This window comes from Choloepus didactylus, chromosome 3, assembly GCF_015220235.1.
Source record: "Choloepus didactylus isolate mChoDid1 chromosome 3, mChoDid1.pri, whole genome shotgun sequence".
NCBI lineage: Eukaryota > Metazoa > Chordata > Mammalia > Pilosa > Megalonychidae > Choloepus > Choloepus didactylus.
Genome location: NC_051309.1, coordinates 120,609,487 through 120,635,759, shown reverse-complemented (window position 1 = coordinate 120,635,759; position 26,273 = coordinate 120,609,487). Strand labels below are relative to the sequence as shown.

General features: G+C 36.2%; 1 protein-coding gene across 1 annotated transcript in view; it reads right to left on the bottom strand.

The window, feature by feature from the left end:
• LOC119529774 (glutamyl aminopeptidase) overlaps positions 1-26,273 on the bottom strand; it is a 92,223-nt gene that overhangs the window by 29,145 nt on the left and 36,805 nt on the right. The window contains exons 8-13 of the mRNA XM_037830468.1: positions 25,224-25,289; positions 21,053-21,118; positions 20,766-20,917; positions 11,449-11,528; positions 2,296-2,432; positions 2,114-2,169 (exon numbers count right to left, since the gene is read on the bottom strand). Of these exons, the coding sequence (XP_037686396.1) occupies positions 2,114-2,169; positions 2,296-2,432; positions 11,449-11,528; positions 20,766-20,917; positions 21,053-21,118; positions 25,224-25,289 (557 nt within the window). The remainder of the gene's footprint in view (positions 1-2,113; positions 2,170-2,295; positions 2,433-11,448; positions 11,529-20,765; positions 20,918-21,052; positions 21,119-25,223; positions 25,290-26,273) is intronic.

The window sequence follows — 26,273 nt, the reverse complement described above, 5'->3', positions numbered from 1 at the left end:
TTATTCCTCATGAGAGTCTAATGAGGTCATCTCCATTTCATTTATAAGAATATTGAAGCAGAGAGAGGTTAAGAAATTTAATAAAGGTTATAAAGAATCAAGATTTTAATCTAGTTCAAAAGCCCTTGTTTTAACTCTATAACTCCCTCTTTGAAAAATGCTGAGGTTTTCTGGTTTCTGCTATACTATTTAGGAAGCCTGTGTGAAATAGTTCTTTAATGATGTTAAGTGCTATTATACTATTCTTCCAGGCAACTATTCAACACAAATTCATTGATCATCTACTACAGGCCAGAAACAGCCACAGGCTGGAGGTAAGATGAATAGGAAGATGGTCTGGGTGCCTACTCTCATGAAATGTATAGTCTAGTGGGGGCAAGGGAAAATTTTAATAAGTAATGACAATAAAACGTTGTGGTGATGTACAGGGACCCATAAGAGGGACATCCAATCCAGACATAGGGGCCATAAGAAGTGTCCTAAGGATGCAGGGGTATTCGCCTACCCCACCTCCATGGTTGCTAACATGACCACAGACATAGGGGACTGGTGGTTTGATGGGTTGAGCCCTCTACCATAAGTTTTACCCTTGGGAAGACGGTTGCTGCAAAGGAGAGGCTAGGCCTCCCTGTATTTGTGCCTAAGAGTCTCCTCCTGAATGCCTCTTTGTTGCTCAGATGTGGCCCTCTCTCTCTGGCTAAGCCAACTTGAAAGGTGAAATCACTGCCCTCCCCCCTACGTGGGATCAGACACCCAGGGAAGTGAATCTCCCTGGCAACGTGGAATATGACTCCCAGGGAGGAATGTAGACCTGGCACCGTGGGACGGAGAACATCTTCTTGACCAAAAGGGGGATGTGAAAGGAAATGAAATAAGCTTCAGTGGCAGAGAGATTCCAAAAGGAGCCGAGAGGTCACTCTGGTGGGCACTCTTATGCACACTTTAGACAACCCTTTTTAGGTTCTAAAGAATTGGGGTAGCTGGTGGTGGATACCTGAAACTATCAAACTACAACCCAGAACCCATGAATCTCGAAGACAGTTGTATAAAAATGTAGCTTATGAGGGGTGACAATGGGATTGGGAAAGCCATAAGGACCAAACACCACTTTGTCTAGTTTATGGATGGATGTGTAGAAAAGTAGGGGAAGGAAACAAACAGACAAAGGTACCCAGTGTTCTTTTTTACTTCAATTGCTCTTTTTCACTCTAATTATTATTCTTGTTATTTTTGTGTGTGTGCTAATGAAGGTGTCAGGGATTGATTTAGGTGATGAATGTACAACTATGTAATGGTACTGTAAACAATCGAAAGTACAATTTGTTTTGTATGACTGCGTGGTATGTGAATATATCTCAATAAAATGATGATTTAAAAAAAAAAAAAAAAAAAGAAGTGTCCTAAGGAAGCAACATCTAATCCTTAGTATGTTGTTCATACTTAGGAAGAGGCTACTTCAAAGCCAGTGAAATAAATTGGCTGTGTCCCTAGCCACTATAAAAGTGCTGGGTACTCAATAAATACTTCTTGCATTCGTGGTGTTAAACCACCTGAAAAAATTTCAGAGGTACCATAGTTTATTACTCTTACCTTTTCCCAATCTATGTTGACATTTTCCCCCTAAGAGCAGGTTACCTTCAGACCATGAGGAACAAAATAAGTTTTCCTAAATGGTACCTTAATTCTGATCAATCCCAGAGTATCATACCCCAATGACCTGAACAAGATTTGGCAATTCTAACCGTACTATCTTACAGTGGGCTTCGAATCAAATTATGAAGGTGCACTTGTGAGCATTTGTAAATGTCACTCCTAATTAGCTTGAGAACCCTGATATAGACAAAATCTACTCAAAGTCAAAGGTAGGTGGGTTTTTGTGTGTAAATTAGAGGTTAATATCAGTATTTTTGGCTATGATGCTCACATAAACTTAAAGTAGGTGGCTTTAAGGTTAAGCAATCAATGTTATAAATAGTGGCTTTGGATGTTTTCAATTAAAGTTGATTAATATTTAAATACTTTCTGTTTGGCGAACTTTGGTATAATTCATTAAAACAAATTATGATTAAAACCCATGGTATTTTAAATGACCTTGTCTCATTCCAAAACCCACCTTGCCAAGGCAAAAGCATCATCAATAAGACTGGCACGATCAGCAGGAGAAAAGTTCTGGGAAGAAGAAGAAAAAGAGGTAAGAAATATGATTCTTAAATAAAGCAAAATGCATTGGAAAAATTAATATCATTAAGATGTTCTTAGAATTAAAAAGCAATTCACAGCATTGCTGTCTCTTACTGTGTGGTCAAAGGTGAGCTCGGTAGCTATCCAGTTCCAAGTTGGTATTTCATAATTTACACGATAAAACCCAATATGATCTGGGTTTATTTTGAGAAAAGCATTTCCACCAGGATTAGGAGAGTTCAAAGTGATTCCTGCGGTGGTAAATAAACACTAATGAGCAACATGTTTGCATATACTATAAACACAGAGAAATTAGACCCAGAGGGTAAAAACAAGAGAAGAGAAAAGAAATATTAGCTCAAGGAGTCAAGTTTGATTTGGATCCAAACCCCCAAAGCCTAATTCTTATTTAGTTGCCTAACTTTAGAACCTCACTGGAGTGAGTGAGCTGAAAAATAAATATGTAATGTAAATAAGTATCCTGTAATATTTGACTTACACTTCTTACTGGCAGAAGCTTACCAAACGGGCGAAACAATTCTGTACTTCTCAATCCTTCAGTAAAAGAAAACAATGCCTGAAGACAGAGAAGTGAGTGCCTTCTGGGGGTAGTTCCTATATTCCTAATCATAATGGATTAACTACACAAAGAATATTCACTGGGGTAGCTTGGGGAGGGGATAGAAATGTAAACATTAAAAATATTTAGTTTATTAAAATCAACATCTAAATTGATGAATGGCTGTTGTTAAGCAGAAAAATGATTTGAGACTCAGTAATGCTTTTAAAATGTCAAGAAGATCTGCAATAGAACTAAAATCCAAATACAACATGCTTGATTTTGTAATCCATTTCATTCTTGAACTTCCAGTTTTATTTATCTTTGCAAAGTTCTCTACTTCCTTATTTCAATTGATTACATCAATGCCTTTTCATGAATGGATTTGTGAAATTAACCTTCATTCTAAAGTAACATCTAATATTTGCATAGGGCTCTAGGAAATAGATTTTAGAAGTCCAACATTGAAGAGACAGATATTTTAAGTAAAAGATACTGAAGTTAATTATCTTACTTAAAATAATAGCAAGGCTCTGACATGACCAATGTTTGCTAAGGTTATTTATATCACTCCTACACTCTTTGGTGCACCTACTCTTTTGTTTGCATGGACGATATGCAATTTAAATAATGGTGTGGGAATATTTCATATGTTTGAAGAATTTTAAGTAGTATAATGTAGTGCAAATGTAGGGTGTGATATTGGAAAATAGAGGATGAGTCTAAAAATATAAGCTGGAGCTTCTGCTTGAAGAGCCATGTCATATTAAGGAATCCATCTTCTAAGAGATGGGAAATAGGGAAGATTTTTAAAAATTTTTATTGTGGCAATGTACATATAAGACAAAATTTGCCATTTTAACCATTTTTAAGAGTACAATTCAGTGACATTAATTATTTTTACAACATTGTACTACCATCACCATTTTCTATTACTAAAACTTTTTCATCGTACAAAACAGAAACTCTTTACGCTTTAAGTAATAACTTCCCACTTCCCCCTCCCCTCTCTACCCTTTCACCTCCAGCTCCTGGTAGCCTCTAATCTTCCTGTCCTGTGATTTTGCTTATTCTAGATATTTCATATAAGTGGAATCATACAATATTTGTCCTATTGAGTCTGGCTTATTTCACAGCATAATGTTTTCAAGACTCATCCATCCTGTTGTAATGAACAGAACTTCATTCCCTTTTATAGCTGAATAGTACTCTATTGTATGGAAGTACCACATTTTGTTTATATATTTCTCATTATATAAACACTTGGGTTGTTCCCAGCTTTTGGCTACTGTAAAGAATGCTGCTATGAACATTGGTGTGCAAGTATCTGTTTGAGTCCCTGCTTTAAATTCTCTGGGATATATACCCAGGAGTGGAATTGCTGGGCTCTATGGTCATTCTATGTTTAACATTTTTGAGGAACTGCCAAACTGTTTTAAACAGTGGTTGTGCCATTTCACATTCTCACCGGCAATGCATGAGGGTTCCAATTTTCCCACATCCTTGCCAACATTTGTTAATGTCTGTGTTTTAAATAATAGCCATCCTGATGGGAGTGAAGAGGTATCTCACTGTGGTTTTGACTTGCATTGATAGGGAAGATTTTTTAAGCAAGGAAATAACATGCCCAAGTCTGTTTTCTAGAAAGTTAATATATATATGGGAGATATATTGGAATGAGATTCTAGAGACAGGGAGACTAATTCAGAGTATACTGTAATAGCCTAGGACAAGAGAAGATGAGGGCTTACACCAATGTGGAAATGATAAAAATATAAAGGAGGTGATGCATTCAGTAGACACATCCCAGTAAAATCAATAGAAAATGTTGTAGGATTTGATGTGCACAGTTAGAGGAGAGGAGGAGGGCTTGGATGAGTAATGATGATGTCGTTAGAGAATAGAGGAGGATGAGTATGTTTAGGATAAAAGGTGATTTAAATTTTGGAAGTGTTTGCAAGGTCTGGAAGATGTCCAGGACACAGTAGTTTTTTCATAATACATGGGTATCTTTTCAACAAGACAATAAGTTTCTTTAGGAACTTTCAGAGCAGGTACTTGACAAATTAGAAACCCTTACCTCATTCGTGTAGTATTTATCTTTCTTTGTCATTCTCCCATGGATGAGTTGTTGAAAGGAAACTAATCTTTTGGCAACTGTACACTTTGAATGTTTGTATCAGGAGGAGTGTCTCCTGCTAAGCATAGAGTCATATGTTATAGGAGGAAAAGCCTGAAATTTTGAGTATGACAGACTGAGGGTAAAAATCCTTGCTCTGTGATTTATACTAGCTGTGTGATTTTGGCCAAATCACTTGACCTCTCTGTGTCCCAGTTCACCACAAGGAAAATATGGATAAAACTCCGTCTTAGGGCTACTGTGAAGATTAAATAAGTTAACATACATAAAGTGTTGGCCCCATAGTTATGTGTCCAACAGATGGTAGCTGTCTCCATTATTATGAAAGGGAATGTCACCATTTCTATAAATAGCAAAGCAAATATAAATAACATTGAGAAGTTCCTGGCAATCCATCTAAATGCTGTAGTATTTTAGTGTGCTTTATATGTACCTAATTAAGCCCTTCTAGAGTTACTGTGATTTTTCTCACTTTATAGATGAAGAAGTTGATATCCAGGAAGTCAATAGTTAATGACTTGCCAAGTTCATGCTACTTTCAGAGCAGTTGTCAACAGCAAAATGCTGTTAGGTTGTTTACTTATATAATGAAGTAAGTAGGACTAAAATATTGATGCCCACTCTCATGGGGCGTAGAAGCAAATGTATATGTTTCTTTTTGTTTCCCCCATTCACTATTTTTTTTTCTGATAATAAAAGCTGTATACGTTTTTTGTGGAACATTTGGAAAATACAGAAAAGGATAAAGAATATAAAAATTACCCACAATAGTTTACATTATGTTGTTTATCTTCTATGTGCATGTGTGTTTGGGTATGCATGTGTGTGTACATTTTCCATACACACACACACACATACAGATACATAGCACATATACTGAGATCCTAGTCATTTTATGATTAGAAATCTTTTTTCACTTGAAATTATATTGCAAACACTTTGCAATTACATTACACATATATGAAAATATGAGTTTAATGGCCAAATAATACTCTATAACAATGTATAAATCATTACTAATTCTATGCATAAAAGTATTGAATGAACTATTTCTGGATAGAGGCTCTTTCTAGGAGATTCCTTTTTTTCTATTTTATCTAGATGACAGATCAGATTGATAATTACCTTTTAAAATTTCATCCAGAGGCTATTTAATATCAAGCCAGGTATATTTCAGAAACAGAGCACATATAACAGTTCTTTAATGTTACTATCTTATACAATCAAAACAAACTTTAAACAACTAGATAGCTAATGACTGCCTGAGATTTCCAGAGGAAAAAACATTTTTCTCTGGTGATATAAATTCTGCGCTTCATGGATCCTTTAAGCAAATTATTTTTCAGTGGAAAATGACAGTTTATTTCTTAGTAAAATTTTGTACTTCACTTAGTAATAAAACAGCTGAAAGACACAAGAGGAATACTTTTTGACTACTGAAACAAATTATACTAGGAGAACTAAAAATTTCAGTTTGGATATCTTATCAGAATTTAGGGTCAAGAAAGAAAATTTCAATTTCTGAAATTAAGTCTATGTGAATCCAATGTAAAATGAATTGATTATCCATTTTTGGAAACATTTTCAACAAATCAACCATTCAAAGTAGCATTAGTGATTATATTACCAGTAATTCTAGGGTCTTTCCTACATTTTAGCAAGTAGCCTAGAGAGTCTTCCTAAAAGGGAAGGTATAGTTTTAATGTGTAGTATATAATGATCAGGAATCTAGAAAAATGCACCCTGCCTATCGTGAGGAAGGTTTATCATTAGCTATAATTTTAGGGAATGGGAAGAAAGGATCTGCTGGTGTGTCTCCAGTCAGCCCAGGAAAAGTGGGTGTCTAACTAAGTGAGTGAATACGTGTGTTCCAGGACATTTGACAAGTCTGGTCCTAAAGAGAAAAGGGTATGTGAAAGAGACCTGTTAGTTGTTCACCTCACGGCTTCTTTTTTCTCCTGTGTTAACAGCTAGACTGTATTCATTAGCCTCCCTAGCATTCAGGTGGTGGCTTGTTATTGAGAACTGGCCAGGAAGTGTGGGCAGAAGTAATAGATGCACTTCTAGGCCGGTCCATAAAACCCTCCCAGGCTTGGTCTTCCATCACCTTCCTCTATCTATTGGCTAGATGCAAAAGATTCAGCAGGGGTCTCCAAGATGCAGGCGTGGTGGAACCAGAAGGAAGAAGAGAGGGCATCTAAGTCATCACTTGCAGGAAAACCACCTAGGACAGCTGCCTGGTCAGGAACACCCCCATTCAACTAATGCACGAATGAGAAACTTTTACTGCATCAAACCACTACTGATAGCCTCTAAATGCAACAACCAGGCTTCCTTGGCTAATACAATATATAAAGCTGTCAACATTTGATGACATCTCTAAAATAATAGAACTATCTTAACTCTCCCTTTATCCTTACTAAGTAAATTTTCTTCCTGGGATTATATACTCTAATTAGCTGACATGAGCGTTTTGGTTCATTTGACTGATATATTTTATTTGTATAAATTAGCAACTTAGCATTCTTAGGTAATCCCTTGTATGTTTCTTTTATGTGAATAAATCTTCCAAGACTTGATTGACAAGGGATGAGCTGATGAAACTGCACTCCTCAGTCAGCATAATTGAGGAAAACTCCCTGAATCCATAATGATCCAAAGTTTGGACATTCTAAGAGATTTAGTTTGAAAGAATGAAGAAAGACCCTCTCTTTGTCATTAAATACAAACAAACAAAAATGCACATCATTATTTTGATATGAAACATTTAAATGTGACCATTACCAAATTTTAGTGATGCCTTATTATATGATAGTCAGAATTTGGTTATCTGAATCATCCAGAATGCATTCTCAAATCCAGAAGTAAGTTATAGAAACAGTCACTACCATGTTATACTATACTATACCAAGTTATACTCCTATGTCTTAGACCCCTTCCAAGACCCTATGGGTTTAATGTGTGATAATATTCAATTCCTTCTAAATGTTAGAAAGCAGCAAATTAAAAGCAAAAACTTGTTGTACTACTAAATGTAGATGCATGGGCAAAAGACAAACTAATAGCTGATACCAAAGACAGACACATAATTAAAATATACACAGATGACCTCTAAAACTACAGCAGTCTGGGGCAAACAACCCTTCATTAAGCACTTACTAAACTCTCACCTTGCTGAGAATAGGGTGGGCAAATGACAAAAAGTATGATGCATAGGTTGTGACTTCAAGGAACGCACCATTTAGTTGAAAAGAAAAGAGACAGCATATGTAGCTTCCAAAAGCAATGATGCTATTAAAAAAACACAGTAATAATACAAGGAATAAAAGGACTGATGAAACTGACAGAACAAAATATATTACAGAAGGTGAGAGGAGAGATTATTGAGGAATCGCCAGAGAAGGTTTTGTGATAGAGGTCTTTTTTCTTGTGTTAGAAATTACATGTTAACTTTTTAAAATTATTTAAATATCATGTACAACACTAATGTAAAAAAAAATGCCTTGGGGGAAAGCCCTACTATTGCCTGGGAAATTGTTAACTGATGAATCATCAAAGAAACCAGGAGGAGGGGGGTGGGCTGGTAACCTGAGCTGGTTGCCCGTTCGGTACACTCAGGACATGTTAGTCATTTGCGCTCTGAACTGAGAGCTGAAGATGCTCTCCAACAGGAAACAGGAACTTATTGCATAGCCTAAAAATGGAGCAGGCACTTTGAAGTAGGAAGAGATGCCTAGTTTGCTTCTGGCTAAGTGACCAGTCATGATTCTGAAGTTTCCGATATAGGTAGGTTTGTAATTGAAGCTATGTGGACACCATAGTCTCTTTATTTATTCATTCACTCATTCAATAAAGAGTTATTAGGGGCCTGCTGGTAGTGCCTGCTGGACATAGAGAACAACAACAAAAAAGATAAGCTCCATTTCCTCAAGGAATATTCTGTGTGAAGAGGAGACACGAATAAGTCAATAGTTATAGAAAAATGTGTTAAATGTGATGACAGAGGGATGAAGTGGAGCTGTCATACTCCCTGCTCTTTCTTTCATATTTGCTCTCTCTTTTCAGAACATACTTCCCCTCTACACCCTTTCAACCCTTTCGCTGTTCTAAGCTCTACCCTGAGCCCCCTAGGTCTTGGTTTAGGTGGCCTTTCCTTTAGTAACCTTCCCTGAACCCCCACATCTGGACTGGTGCTTCTTCTGTGGGTGTCCTTGGCTCTCTGCATCACCTCACCAGGTACTCATGAGACAGTATTATATTCGCTTGTTGTCCCCTCTGTATCCTCCCTAGATAATAAGCACCACAAAGATAAGAATTGTGCCATTTTTCTTCAGCTTTATCTCCACGTCTACTCCAGTGCCTAGCACATAAGTTAGTTCTCAGTTATTACTTGCTCAAAACAATTATTAAATTCATTATTCTGTATATTCTGTCTAATAAGTCAAAATACATATTAAAACAATGTTTTTTGTTAACTCTTGAATTTTTTCTTACAAAGCACTTGACCAAGCTTTAGTTTTCTGGAAAATTCACTCGTATGGAAACCTCAGTCCATGAAGATGTTGGATAAATTATGTTAGGGTAAATGAATTATTCATGTTTTTAAATATGTAAACAGCAAATCGAATAGCTGCCAAGAGAGACATCCCTCCTGTGAATCCTAGTATTATTATACTTTTATCTGTGCTATTATGCATTTCTTAAAGCATCTTTTTTTTTTTTTTTTTCCTCAGTTCTCTGGCAAATGTGCTTCTGAATGGCCAGAAGACAGACTGCAAAAGATAAAGCTTGGTACTCAAACACAACATAAATGTATATAAAACACTAAGATAAAAGGCATTGCCCTGGGAGTTCTGGAAGAATTCAGAATTGTTGACCACAAGGTTATCATAAACATTAAAATAAATGACCAACAGAAAGTTCCGTGGTAAAAGTAACTTCTGTTGAGAAGGATTCCAGAAGGGAGTCTTATCTCCAGTACCACCTCCCAAAAGAAGCTGGTAGAGTTTAGAGTAAAAGTAAAGATCACAAAGAGTTCATAATAAAAGTAAGAAAAAAACCCAAAGGTGAAAATGAATGTTCATATAGCAGTATTATTCATAACAACCAAAAGGTGGAAACAGCCCGAATGTCCATCCACTGATGAATGCTTAACCAAAAGGTGGTATATCCATGCAATGAAATATTATTTGGAAATAAAAAGGATGAAGTACTGACACATGCTACCACATGGATGAACCTTGAAAATATCATAAGTTAAAGAAGCCAGTCACAAAACACCACATGTTGTAAGATTCCATTCATATAGAATGCCCAGCAAGGGCAAATCTATAGAGACAGAAGGTATATTAGTCATTGCTTAAGCTTTGGGTGGGGGAGGGGGTGAGGGGGGTGATGTTGGGAGGATGGGAGGCTAATAGCTGAAGGGTGTGTGTTTTTCTTTTGAGGTGATGAAAATGCTCTAAAATTGATTGTGATGACTACACATATCTGTAAATATACTAAAACCAATGAATTGCACACTTTAAATGGGTGAATTATACCTCAATAAAACTATTTTCTTTTAAAAAAACAACTACTGGAAGTAGGGTAAAAAGTTACTTGCAAGGGGAAATCGTACTGAATGAATATTTTGGAATATTTTGCTTTATGTAAACAAAGGATAAGTGATCTACTTCTACCCTTAAGAATCTACAAGTGAGAGTGCATGCCAAATGTTATTCTGAAACCAAGTCCTCATGGGATAGGGTGAAGAAGAGACTAGTATGCCTTAGATAAGAAATAGTTTTCAAAACACAAAACAAAATACAGCATTAAAAGTATAAAAAGCAGGATTCTTCTAAGATTGAGGCTGAAACATGCCTTATTTATTATTTTTTCAGAAACTTGGAGGAGAGAACATATGATAAGGTCTCCTTGTTTTTGTATAACTCAAATTTATTTTTCCAGTGAAGAAAAGACAAATCAATGGAGACAGAATACAGAAATATATTTTGTGTCAATTTAAATTACTGGTTAACAGCCACTGGTGAATTTTAGCACCGGAAGTAATTCATTTAGGAATCATTTAAAATATATATTTGTAAAGTGCTTGAGCTATTGTTGACAACTTATAAAAGATCATTTGTAGTTATTAAAGAATCTTTCTTGTCATGCTGATTTGGAAAAATGATTGAGCTAATTTAATTGCAGCATGTTAAAAGGGCCTGTCATATACCATTTTAAAAAATTCAATGGTTTATTATATAAAGAAAAAAATAAATGAAGGAATAAAAGAAGGAAGGAAGGAATAAAAGAAGGAAAAAAGAAAATTTGTATCTTATTCTTACAGTGGTTGGGTATGGGCATTTATTGTGTTAGTTGTGGTAAATCATTAAAAAGAATATTTCAAAATAGAGAAGTTCTTGTTACTGTAAGAAAACTTTGGAATCATCAATTAATTATATAAGAGGCCTATTTTAGCTGACATTTACATAAGTTTCAGTTTTATAGCTGCTTCTTTACACTTATGCTATTTTAGTGTAGTACATTAATTCAAAGAAGAAATAAATCAATTGATGATATTTACCTCCGTTTTCTGATCTATTGTATAATACAGTACTTGATAGGTTATCTTCAGTCCATCTAACTGGAATATTCCAAGTATAACTAAAATTTTTAAAAAAGAAAAAATTAACTTTCATTACTGAAAACTAAAATAATTTTAGAAAGTAAAAATAAATAAAAAGTCATAGACAATCGTAATTTCCTTATAAGTGATCATCCAGTGTATATAGTACACAATAATATAGATAATACAACATACTTTAATGACAAGGCTAAGCCCTGTAATGCACTCAATTTCTATAAATCTGTGAAATGTGGAACTTTGCAACAAAAAATTAGATGAAGGTTATTTCACTAAAATGGCTGGAGGCATTTTATAAACATAAACATAACTGTGTAAATATAATACTTTACAGTATATTATTAAGCATTCACATACTTCCACGCACTCTAATATGCTATAGCTTCCATCAAGGAATACCAAACATTTTTAGAATTCAGTAAACAATCTGTAATACCCTGTAAAGGAAATAATGTATTTTAGAAATAAGCTGAAACTATACCACCTCCCTTATCCCCAAAGATTCTGTCTCTTCTCTAAATTTCTTTTATTTAGAATCATATGAACCAGTGTGCTGCAAAGAAAAAATCACCAGGTAAACATGTTCAGGGGTTTTACAAAGTTGTTCTCCTTAGCTACTTGGTATTTTACTGTGGGAAGGGAGAAAGGATTTTAGCTTTGTATTTTGACATGATACATACATAACCTGTTAGTTTTGAAATCTCATAAAAGAGTTTTTAATGTGTTTTTGATCTTTGTTCTCATATCATCCCACATCAGTAAGAAAATACAGGCGACCTAGGGGGAAGATGAATCCATGTACCATCAACTGGTTGGGTTTCATCTGAAAGCTGCCGCCTTTTTTTTTATCTGTGATCATTCAAGCCCCTTACAGAGAATAAGGGTTGACGTTTCTCCTTTTCAAGATATAATAAAATTTATGCAATTCAGGGAGAATATATTTTTTCTAGCCACATGAAAAGAAAATCCTTTGTTCTATAGGTATTAAAATGCTTTTCTAGGATTGAGTTTTTACTCCTCCCTTGGAGATTTTCTTGTAGTGGAACGGTTTTGGCTGTCAGTTTCATAGAATCAGTATGTAAACCGTTCCTTGGGCCCTGCAGCAGACACTGCAGGTGCTCCACCCTCATCCCCTTGGTTCCCTTGGTCATTTTTGTGCACCCTGGCTCCAGGTGTGCTTTCCCTCAGCCTCTCAGAGGTCTGCCCTAAGGCTGTCTGAACAGGGAGACCCCGAAGTGCCAGGGAATTTGTGTCCTCTGGATGCAGCCTTAGCCAGCGGATGGGTGGGAGCAGACTTTAGCTTCCTGGCCCTCACAAATCCGAACCACTCTGAAGCGTGATCTGCATCGTCTCCAGAACTTCCCTGCAGGACTGAGCCAAAGTGACCCTGCATGCGTAACAACCATGATGTTGCATATTTGCTGGGCTTCCTTCCCTGCCCGTGCTACTTCCCCATTCTCCTACAGGCCTTTCCTAGAAATCCTTCTTAAGGAATCACTTTCTCATAAATAATCATCTCACGGTCTGCTTCTAAGGGAGTCAAATTAAGAGAGTTCCCTTGCAGTTTCTCAAAAGACAGGCGGAGAAACATTTTGAAAAGTCACATCTACCTTCATATTTCACTCTTTGTTCTTTCACTGCTCTGCTGATTTCGTGCTCCCTAGTAGACTAACATTTCACTCCTCCCCACCTCTCCCTAATGCTAAGTTAATGTTTGTTAACCTGACGGAAACAAACAACAGAGCACACAGCAACTAGATGCCATATGTAACGCTGTGCTGTGAGGATTTCGCACTGTGCTATCCACTCTAAAACCTGGTCTCTGGGACCAGCCATGCCTAAAAGTGGGGATACAATATACTACTAGGATCACATACAAAAATACTTACTGCGGTCTTCAAGAGTATCTTAAGACAAAAATGATAGAAAGCTAAGACCATATATTTTTGTAGTTTTATAATCACTTACAGAATCTAATGTAACCTGAGCAAATAATAGATTTGAGAGTATGAAATGTCAAGAAATACAAATTACACAAATGAAATGACACTTTCCTGCATGTTATCTAAAACTCAGGAGAATCGGATTTAATTTTTTTAATTTTTTTTTTCTGATTTTATTTTTTAAAGGTATAATTTACTATCTAGCAACTATGTGAGGAAAATGACTTTGGTTGCCCCAAGGGGACACACTTATTCCCATTCTTCTGCCTGTTTATGCTGATTGATTATGCTGATTGAATTCTCCAAGGCATGTGATAGCGAAATCCCTCTGAGGGAGACTTGAAACCATTTATAAGAGATTGTCGTGACAATAGTATTAAAACAATAACGTATACAGGTGTGGGCCATTTGGATTATAAAAAGGTTCTGGTCTGTAAGAATTCCCTAATTTTGGAATATTAAATCAGTGAGAAAATATTTACGGGAAGTCATTCAGCTCATAGTACAATTAAACTGATCGTGTTGTCTGTCAAATAGGATTGTATCTGAACAGAGAGCAGATGAACACCAGGGATGGAGAAAGGATTAATTCCTTTCTGAGTCCATGAAAGCATATATTATGATCTAATTTTTTTTTTAATAAAGTGAAAAATAAGGCAGGATCACTTTTGATGTGCCATTTTCTCCTATATTTATTCAGGAGCTACTACTGATTTTTGACAAATTGTTCTTAACAGAGAACATACTTTTTATGTTTCTTTTCCAACACATATATAACTTTTTTTTTACAAAAATGGGACAAATATACTGACTTTACGATAAATGATCACTAAAAACCATGAATCTAACAATCTAAATAAAATGAGAACAGTTTTTGAACTAAAGACAAATACTAGGGAAAAGTATAAATGTTGATAAGTTCCATGTTCTAAATCATGGTTAGTAAAATGTAGAGGTTTGTTGTAACTTACAATTTTATTTAGTTCACTTGGTATTTAGTTCACTTGGTAGTAAATTTCTGTTTGTGTGAGAGAAGAATTCATAAAAAACATGTAGTTGAAAAAATCAAATTCTTTTAGTTTAAAAATAGTGTTGACTATGTCTCTGGCTTAACAAATCAGTGGGTATATATGACAGGCAGTATCAATTATTGTAGACTTTCCCAGTGGAAACTTGTTTCACAAGGGAGAAATATGTTTTCATTTTAATATCCAAAGGCTCTAGCAGTACAAATTATGGCCAATCTAATTTGCTAGAACATAACTCAGAAGCTATAAAAGAACCAGTTTATAATTGTTAAAGAACAACCATAGAACTATTATATTGATTTTGTGATTGAATTATTACAGAAAACAAGTCAGATCTATGTTTCTATTCACGTGTCATGAAGAAGTGAAAACAAAGAGTTTCCTCGATCACACTCTTTCCTTTCCAAAACAAAGAAAAGATAATGCAGAAGTATATTTAAACACCCCCTGAGTGATCTCATATTGGTCTAGTTACTCAAATTTTCCTTTCATGTGTGTGAACTATTAATTTTCAGTATTTGCGTTACAGCAAGATACCCAGTTTCTCTGTTTCCTTTACTGTGGGAGGGCTGAATGTCTGAGGTTTCTAGGAGGAAAGGCCCATCATGGTCCTCAAAGGATAATGAGCACAGCTGGCTTTCTCCATGTTTCTCCAGCTCAGGTGCTAATTCGCATCTTGGAAGGAGCCAATTTAATAGCTCTGAGTGATCTTCCTTCTCTGATGACTTAAACAATAAAGTACTTGGCTATTCAGATTTTTTGAAACACTTGAGTCTGTTGTCAGTGTGACTTAGTTTCCAAGCCCTTCAATTGGAAGCTAGAAACAGGTTCTGTTACCTATCTCATAGAGTAAGTATTACAAAGCATGTCTGTAAAGATCTTTCTGGTCTCTTGAAACATGGCTATGACCACTGTAGAACAAGATGAGACCAATACTCTAAAAGGTGACTGTTTTCTGCAAATTCATCTGCTTGAATTCCATGTACTTCATTTATTCCTTAAATTGAAATCTGAGCTCAACCAAATCTTTGGAACCTCTGTCACACCCTTCTGCTCTATAGCCACTTATCCAATTCATCTCTCACTTGCATCCTCGCAACATAGACATCACTGGTCTCCTTGGTTCCACTTGGGCTGGCTGATTCAGTCTCCATAGTGCAGCCAGAGGGGAACTTTGAAAAATGGAAACAAGATCATGCCAATTCTCTACTTTAAAAATCCTATAAATTGCATATTACCACCCAATATCTTCAATGTGGTCTAAATGACCTGGTCCCTGCCTTCTTCACCAACTTCATCTACCACCATTCCCAGGTGCTCTCTGCTATCCATACACACCGGCATTCTTTCAGTTTCTTGGAGCCAGACTGCCTGTGTTGAAATCAAGGCTCTGCCATTTACTAGCTGTGTGACCTTGAGCAATTTTCCCTGCTCTGCCTCAATTTCCTCATCTGTTATGGCATCTAAATTGCTTAAAATAGTGCCAGCCACACAATACATTCTCAGTAAGCACTGCATATTATTACATGTACAGTGCCCCATCTTAGCTTTGGGGTCTTCCTGTACACATGTAGTTTCTGTTTTGAATATTCCTGTGCACTCGCTGCCCCCATCCTGCCCACTGCCCCCATCCCACCCGCTTCCCCCATTTGCTCAGCTAAAATATCACTTCCTTAGGAAAACCTTCAGTGACCTTCCCTACTCCAAGCTCCCTCCTGCCCCACCAATTAGCTCAGGTACCCCTCTGAAATATCTTCTCACCTGTGATGGTTAGGTTCATGTGTCAACTTGGCCAGGTGACCCAGCTGTCTGGGCAAGCAAACACTGGCCTAACAATTGCTGTGAGGACGTTTGAGGCTGGTTAATAAACCAACAGGCTGGTTTTTTAAATCATCAGTCAATTGACTGCAGCTATGACTGATGACTCACCAAAGGGCGTGCCTTCCACAATGAGAGAATGCAATTGGCTGGATTTGATCCAATTAATCAGTTGAAGACTTATAAGCGAGACAGTTAGAGGACCTTCACTTCTTCTTTGGCTGCCCAGTGAAGCATTTCCTGAGGAGTTCGTTGAAGTTGCCAGTTCGTTTCCTGAGGAGTTCATTGGACATCTTCCTTGGAGTTGACAGTTTGTTGACGGCTCTACAGAATTTGGACTCGTGCATACCCACAGTTGCATGAGTCACTTTTACAATTTGATAATCAAAGACACCTCTCATTGATTCTGTTTCCCTAGAGAACCCTAACTAATACATCACCCTATAATTCTTTCTCTTCATGCTATTCTAATTGCTACTGAATAATTGATCTCATGATGATTTATACATTAGCAACTATAAGATTAAGTCACTGAGACCTTTCAAAAAGAGATAAGGAGGGTGAAGGGTATCTTCAGTGAAATCAGGCAGTAGAGCTTAGAGGCCAAGTGGGTTGGGTCCAGGTACAGAATTCTCTCTACCCAAACCCAGTGTTAAAAAAGTTGAAAGAAGGGACAATAAAAATTGGGCATGGGTGAAATTGGAGCAATGTCCAGGCACCGGCAATACACTATATTGCTCCTACTTGGATAGGATTCATTCTAGGAAAGAGCACAGCTGGGTAGCCTGGGGCTGGGCTGAAGTCTCCAGAGTGGTGCACCCGGATTCGGGGTCCTGCTTCAGAGGCTAGAGGTCCTGAGATCCCGATTTTGTTTCCTTCAGTTAGGAGCAGTTAACAACCCAGAAGTGTATACAAAAATAACCTATTTAGTTGTAAGGAAATGAATGCAATATTAAAACTTCTGTATGAGTTGTATTTATACAAGTGGAATAGGTTTTGAAGTCATTGGCTATGTTGTGTATGCATTGTAAGATTTTATAATATTTCAAATGTTTAAAAAAATCTGACAAGTTAGACAAAATGACTTATTGGATTTGTAATTTCAATTGAAATAACTATAATTTCAATTAAAACTTAATTCAGTGGCCATGCTTAAATGCCTAGCAAAATCTGGTCTCGGAAATTTAAATGTTTGATTTTTAACATGCTGAAAAAACCCCAAATTTGATATACCGCATTTATGAGTTCAAATTTTTTGGATTCATAAAAATGTATGGGAAGATTTTTTAAAACTTAGACTTATAAATCTACTTCTTTATTTAGATATTTGTATTTTGAAATGGTAAATTGAATTTAATAAAATTTTAATTAGTGGTTTCAGAAAAAATTTGATTAAATTTAGAAGTTTCTTGTTTATGATATACACAAGAGAATTTGATTAAGTTTGTAAATACTGTTTACATAGTCAGGAGAACTTAATTTAAAATTTGTAAATAAACCCATCACATTAATCAAAACTAGAAAAGCTGGTGTTGAAAAGCTACAATGCCCTACTTCACCCTTCCAAAAGGTCAGTTTCACCCTCAGAGGCATACCCTTTCATGTGTTTTTCTTTTTTGCTCTTCTGATGGCTAACTCTGTAACTCCAAATACCTCTACTTCTTAACTTAGACAATTATTACTCCCCCATTAGAGAGGAAAAGGAGTTAGCTCACCTAGTCTATTTTCTCTTCCATTTCTCCTTAACAATCATTTAATAAAATAAAGTTACTAAATTTTCTATAGGTTATAAGTATACCTTCAAATAATATATTCATACAGCCATTTCTTTTTCACAAATTTCGGTATCTCTACTCTCCTAACTGTGAAATGAGAATATCCAGTGAAGTGCTGGTAAATGTGGAACAACTGACTCTCGGGGGAAAATACAGTGCTTGCCGATTTCCATGTAATGTTTCTATCCTGACAAATTTCAAGCTACTAACAAGATGTTGCTGGCAGGGAGGTGGGAAGGGAGCTGGCTCCAGCACACCACTGATGTGACTTTATTTCCCTCTTCCTCCTTTCTCTGTCAGCTATTTTTTTTTTCCTATTGCAATGTCAAGATTGTTTATAGTTACAATCTATTCTGTCACCATAACAACATTTTACATGTAATCCATTGATTAATTTAAAAAGTCAAAAGCCAATAAATGCTATTTATGAAATTATACAATATACCTAATGTTGGCCAAGAAGTGCACTGGAGTGAGAGTTCCTTAATCTGATAATCTGATTTCTCCTGAACACGTAAACAACATTTGAGCCATTCAAAATAAAAATTTCTATAACATCAGGGTCAAATATGTTCCTTTTTTCTTACATTCTATCAGTGGCATAAAATCATGATCTGCTTCATATTTTTGGGCCATAATTTTTACAGCCTTTTCTTTTGGCTTTTCTGATTTTCTTTTTTATTGTGGACCCAAATGGGGGGCCTTCATTAAACCTTCAAGTTTCTCCGTCTTGCCAACCACAGTATCTACTGTATAGAATTTCTCTTTTTCCTGGAGATCACCTACCTTAGCCCTAGTCATTCTGTTCCTATGAGTACTGGTGGCAGCGTGAGGCCACCAAATAGCCAACAGCCTGCTCCTCTTTTCATGGCTCTCTTGGGCTGGATGCACTGTTTCCTGGGTCTCATGTCCCATGTCTTCCTTTTTTTTTTTTTTTTTTTTTTAATATTCTCCTTCTTTCCCTCACCCTCACTCTCCCACAATCCTACAATCCCTTGACCCCATCTGGAGTGCAGCCTTAAGTAATGTTCTAAGAGAAATGTTGGGTGGAAATCAGATTCTGAGGCTGCATGTTTGAAAATGTTTTCACCTGCTTTCACACTTGGTTTAGTTTAACTGGGTATAGAAATCCAGGTGGAGAATATTTTTTCTTCAACATTTTGAAGGCATTGCTCTATTTTATTCTTGCATCCAGGGTTGCTGTGAAGAATTCTAATGCCAGGCTAACTCCTGTACCCTTGCTTTCTGAAATTTCATTGGGATGTGTCTAGATATGTTTCTATTTTTTGTTTTCTCCTTTTTCAGCTGTGAACACAGTGGGGCCTTTTAATCAGAGCCCTTGTGCTCTTTATTCTGTTATTAATGTGATATACTCTGCCCCTTAAGTTTCTCTGATATCTTTTTCAGGGAATTCTATTAGTTTGGTGCTAGACTTTCCATACTGGACTTCTCTCTCATGTTTTCCAACTCTATGTGTCTTTGCTCAACATTTTTAGAGAATTCCCCACATTTATTTCTAACTGGTAGACTAATTTTTTGGCACCAAATATTTAATCTTCCAGAGTATTTTTTTAATTCTCAGTTTGTCTTTTCCCAAGACATTCTGCTCTTGCTGAATGCATATAACTTATTTGATTTCTGAATAGATTATGTACATTTCTTACCTGTTTCCTCAACTATGTTTCTTTTATGGTCAGGTTGTCTGTTTGTTCACATGAGATTTTTCCTTTTATGCTTCTGTATTTTTTCATGTGTCTTGTGATCCTTGACTGTCCATTCATATTTAAGAAAGAAGGACTAAATTGATTATTCTTGGTAGCTAGTATGTAATTCCTCTACTGATGCGAAGGGAGGTGCATTTTTCTCTGCTGAAAGGGAAGTCTGCCTGGGAGCTCTGAACATGTATGAATAAGGTTGGCAGACTCCAGCCATCCATCCCGTAAATACGATAGTGAGGAATGGTCAGGTCCCAACCAAATGGATATCTTTAGTGCTCCTCTTCTCTTTGATTCAATCTCTTTAGAAATTTCCTTAGAAAAAAGTCCTCTGAATTTTTGTCTGTGCTGATTGCCAGACTTCTAGGAGCTCTGTGCAGAGGCTGGGTGGCAATGGATGCAGAGAAAGTCTAAGAGTGTGTGTGTGTATCTGTATGTGTGTGTGTTCCAGTTGGCACAACTGTCCTGAGCCTAGACTTCAAATAAATTGCCCTATTTTCTGCCTCATTTCACATTCTTGTGCTCTACTTTTTATACTGACACTGAACCCAAAGCCTGTCCAGGGATAAGGAGACCAACTCCCACCTCCATTGCAAGGCCCCTTACTTTTATCTATATGCATCTTCCTGGTTTGTTTGTTTTTTTCTGTCAATATTTTCCCTTTCACTTTTCTTCTTCCAGAATTCTAGGATGCATATGAAGCCTCTCAATTTTTTTCACCTTTATGGGTTTATTTCTTTTAGTACCTCAAGTTCGTTATTTAATGACATCTTGGAAGAACAGAACATCATTGCATGCATTCCACCTACCATTTTGAACCTGGAGACCACTCAGCATTGTTTCTATCCTTTGTTTCCACAAAGGCCCTGTGGCTTTATACTATCACCCATCAATCATACACCAAGAAGAGGATCTAAGGCAAATGACCTTTTCCAGGAAATTTCTGCTTTTCTCTTGAAATTCATTACAAAGCCTTACCCAAGATCTGAAGGTGGCTGGGAAGGATTAGCACTTGAATCCAACAGAAAACGTTTCTGTGTGATGTTACTTCTATTGTCTACATTAAGCACAGGATAGCCCATCTGTCTGGTCCAGGTGTCCATTACTTCCTTCACAGGTAAATCACTTGCCTATCATTTACATAACATGGAGATTAATTAACTAACAAATAAGGGGAAATAAAAGGCGATAACAATCAGGCAAGGAAATGATTGTTAAACATTGGTAAAGCGGACTGAAATATTTGAAGTCATATTCTTTCTTACCTCTTCCAGTGCTTCCCAAAAGTCTGATGTTTTTGCATTCTTGAATTTGTATTTTACCAAGTAATTCTGGATATAAAAGATAAGTATTTTTAAATTGCTATTCTCATACTTCCACAACATGTGCAGGACCCCTACTCATTCATTCTAGCATAAAATATTGCAGGTCTATTTAGAATGACAATCATATAATACAGCATACGCAAAACACTATAAACTAAAAACTGCACAAATAATAATTTATTTGTGAGGCATAATGGGTATGTTTTCTGATTAATGTGATATGTTTGTTGTTTCAGTATAGTCTAATCAAATTAGACTGAAAGAGGAGAAAGTTTAATTCTTTAGGGACAGGCAATAGGAGATACTTAAGGTCGGTCAAGTGTTCATCAAATGGTCAGAAGTCCATAAATATTTTTGATCCACTGACTATGGAGACACATCCATAATTCATTAGTGGTGTGAACATGCTCACTACTGGCTACATCCTCTAGTTTCATTAACAGTGGTGCTTTCTCTTCTCAGAAACAAGATAGCCGCATCACACATGACTCACCAGGGTGAAATGCAGAGACAGATTTGGTGAACTTGACTCTATGTCTGTGGTCGGCAAACTTTTTCTGTACAAAGCTAGATAATAAATATGTCAGGTTTTGTGGGCCATATAATCCCTGTCACAATTAATCAACTCTGCTGTGTGGTACAAAAGCAGCCACAGACAATGAGCATGGCTGTCTTCCCCCCCCACCCCAAAATTATTTATTTAAATTTAAATTTAAATTTCATATAACTGTATGTGTCATAAAATGTTACTCTTCTTTTGAATATTTTCAACCATTTAAAAAAGTAAAAACCATATTTAGCTTGTGGACATTACAAAATTGGTGGTGGGCCAGATTTTGTCCACAGGCAGCAGTTTGGGGACCCCTACTCTAAGGAAATGAATAAATAAACTTTTGAATAATGATGGTGGTGGTGGTGGCATATTGTGGAAATTATTCCCTTTAAAGAAGAATTTTCATTCTTCAAATACATTATAAATATAAACCTTTGAAAGAAAGAGCTCGTCTTTTGGTGATTCTGTTCATAAAACCTCTCTTTATACGAGTTTTCAGATATAGTGTGATATATCCCCAGAGAAAATTCCCGGTCTTCTCCTAATTTCATACCTGGCCACTGCTGGAGGTTTCTTCAGGGAACCTTCCAAAGTTCCTGCTCTATCACTCTGTTACACTCTAGAATCATCCCGTTTAAAATGTGGAAGTTTTTATAGCAATAGAACCTTCTTACATGTTTAGACTCAGAAAATAATCACTGGTTAAATTTGCACATAGCATTTCCACTCTACATTGCTATAGTTTTAAGGTGGTGCTGAACCTAAGTCACTTTCTTTTATATTCCTCTTCTTTCCATGAATAGAGAGATAAAAACAGCATTAGCAGGACTGCTCCAAGAAGCCTGGAAGAGGCAGGTGTGGGATGCTGCCGCGGTATTCGCTTTTTTGATTAATTTACTGCGAAGCACGACCACCAGAGGGCAGGCAAAGGAAGGGAGAAGAATGGAAAAGCAACACCTCTCCATCATTTCAGAGTTTTACATGAATCACTCATTTTATCTTAATAAAGTAATTGGCCATTTGGAATAGTAATAATGATAACCGTAGCTACCTGGCAAAGACAATTTCTATTGAATGATATTTTCTTAAAATTTGTTTAGAGGAGTTTATTTGTATTCTCACAAATATTTGTATACTCAATCTCTTGAGCTTACAAACTGCCATCTTGGAACAGGAAGGGACCCTAAATATTATCTAAAACAGCTCCTACATTGGGGGTGAAGAAAACTAATGCTTAAAGAGGTGAAGTGATTTGCACCTCAAGGAGATGCATCTAGCATTTAAGAATGCTGAATTCTGGAACAGTGTTTGTGGTTTCCATCATCATTGTTATTGTGTTTTTTCATTGTAATATCATGCTTTCCCTTAACCAGAGTCTGAATGGAAAGTTAAACAGTATATAAAAAGGTACTAATTTTATTTTGTTTAATTGAATGCTTCTGAATATTCTGAATTTATTTCTTAACCTTGAATAATCATGATATAGTCATTTCAGTCAAAACCTCATGAGATTTTCCAGTTGATGGTTTTGTTCTCATTTCCCCTCTCATCTACCAACCTTGCTACCTGAGGTTGAGTTTGGGTGAAGGTGATGAACTTGAAAGAGAACAGACAGCTGGTCATCCCTAGATTCAGTGCCACACCAGATTAGCTAACGGAAGGTCACTTTAGGAAGAAAGTTATTTGCAAGTGAAAGAATTATAACTCAAAACCCACAGACTGTAGGATTTGGGGGAAACAATTGTAGTTTGATGACAATGTGCTTGAGCTATGTGAAGGAATGGTCCAGTTCGTTTGAGTGCCTAATGAGAGTGCCCCATATTTATCACAAACTACTTGCAGATAATAGCTAGTGTTTTGAGAATTGAAGGAAAAGAGTGTGGTTCAGTGTTTTTTTTTTTTTGTTTTTTGTTTTTTGTAAATACATCCCACAGCATTCTAATGGTATGAAAACATAGTATCTGTTTATCCTAGTTCAGTTTTCCAGCATCATCTGTGGTCACAGGCTGGGGGAGCATAGTTTCAACTTGAGAGATAACAGTTTTAAACCCAGCTGTGTTTTTACTAATTATGCCATAGGTACTGGGCTAAAGGAAATGTGAGAGTATTATGGAATTATTAGAATAGCTACTCACTTGTTAAAGAATCTTTTGTTATATCTCTAAAGAAGTTAATATGCAAGATCATTTAGTTTGAAGTCAGCTTAAGGATACCAAGAATGTGTTATCAATTATAATTTAATTTAGAAAAATTACGCAAATAGACATTCTAACTTAATTTTTTAAAAGGAGCATTATTTCTATATCCTACATTATTTATCATAGACTCTTCATTCATTCATTCACTCTTCAGGCATTTTTTCTGATCATCTAGTATGCATCAAGCACTCTCTGGGCACTGGTGTACAGAAAGCTACAGAAGACCTTGCTGAAGGTGTTCACAATGAGGGAAGATATATCAGATTTTGAGTTTGAAGCTGATGGAAAAACTATAAGATATTTTAATATACACAGAAGCACAGGCACAGAACTTCCCCTTTGCACCCTATGTCCACATGGACTATTTTATTAATGCACAATGCTCCCTAAATGAATGCTCCCTAAATATTTCCTAAATCCTGATCTTATTCCTTATTTTATAGTCACCTTTGGAACCTTAGTATGGCGGGAGAAGCAGGTCATTTCCTTTGGGGCTCTGGTACTTTAGAGGGTATAGATGCACCTAAGAGCCAGATAAAGAACAGTTGACATCACTGAATTGGCGTCAGCAAGAGCTACAGGAATGGTGAGCAGGCATTGACTGGGGAACCACATCCCAAAGAAGTACTAGGGAAACGAGCAGGGCACTGCTCTAACCTGCTCTAGGACTGGACACCATCAGCACCGCTCTGCCTAATTACCTAGCATATCACAGCAGGTGTGATGAAGTGGAAGCAAAAGAGTAGAAAGACAACTCCATTTCTAGGCCAGAATGGGGCCCACCTGCAGGCAGGGCAGTTACAGGGATGTATTGTATCAACTTGGATAACATAAAGAGCGTAAGAGAATTGGCTTAGAGTCTGCTACAGGAACAAAAATGAAACTGACACACCCACTGGGAGTAATAAGCTTAAGTGGGATGCAAGAAATGCTTTAGAAGGTTAATTGTCATTACTGTTTTCGAAAGGAAGCAAACCTCCTGTATTTATTGACTACATCATAATAGGAATATTTAGAGTAATCATTTCTCAAGTCAATGAGGGAAAAGTCTTAAATTCACCATAAGGGAAAACCCTTAAAGATAAATTTACATTTTTATATTGTGTTAAGTGTATCAGAAATAACTAAGCCATCTGTTTAAACCTTTCCATGAGATTTCTACTAAATTACAATTACAGATACAATGTAGATGCTTAATTGGATATGAAATCATATTTTTTAGGTTTTGTTATAACCACCTACAAGTAAGGAAAGCAGAAGTAGCAAGAGAACTGTCCTTAATTAATCACATATCTTAACATTCATCAGCCACATATCAGTGTGGTTCAGTTTCAATACCACTAAAAGTAACAAATCATACCTGGCATCCTTTTTGAAACTTCTCTGGTGTTATCCAGTCTTCAAGCATTCGCAGAATGGAAGCTCCCTAAGATGGAAAAAACTGAAGAATTAAACTAATAAAGGATATGTAAGCAACAAATACCAATGATCACTATTGTTGCTAGTATTTCATTATCACATTTGTGACATTATTTCTTCTGGATGTTTCTGCTTAATTACATGTTGAAGCTCCATGATGTTAGGAGAAAAATACAACTTGGGACACCCTTGTATCTATACTTCTAAAGCTGCACCCCTGAATCAAGACTTCTAAAATAACTAAAAGGTAAAGAGAAATTGCTAAAATGGCCATCACTTTCATTGACTTGAGGTTCAAATAATTATTGCACTTCACCAAATGCACCAGCAGATGGGGCTTTCCTAATGAAAGAGGAACTCTTAGGAAGGGAACGTCTTAGAAAAATCACCTTCTGTGATGAATAAGGAAATAATGTTGTTCCCAGATAAAATTCTGGCTACTTATTAAATAGATCTCCATACTTCAAAAATTATATTTAGTAGATGGAGGTAGATAGTTGAAGAATTATTTGATTAAATAGTTTATTTAAATAGATATATAATTTAGGCACAAATTTTTTTTCCCTTCAAAAGTGGTTTATCTCATTTGTTTTTCTTTTATTTGAAGAATCTGATGGATACCTCTGCTCCCTTTCTTTTCATGTATAATAAGATTAGTACTAAAATGCACTGCTTATAAACTTTTTTAAAACAATCTTCAAGTAACTGACCAGAGAAACTTTGCCTTTCCATTTAGTTAGCAATTTTTACTGTAATTTATTAAATATTCTAAATTGCTTTTGTACTCAGTAGAAGGCTAAAGACTTAGAAACATTTATTTATTTCTGACCTAGTGTCTTAAATCCCTGGAGTATCTAGGACTTGGGAGAAATTAATTCAACAAATACAAACTTCTCCCATGTGGGTTATCAGAATATGCTCTAAGTGGACTTAGAAATTTTCACTTTAACAGGAAGATAATAAGAATCATTGACAATGTGAAAGGAAAAGG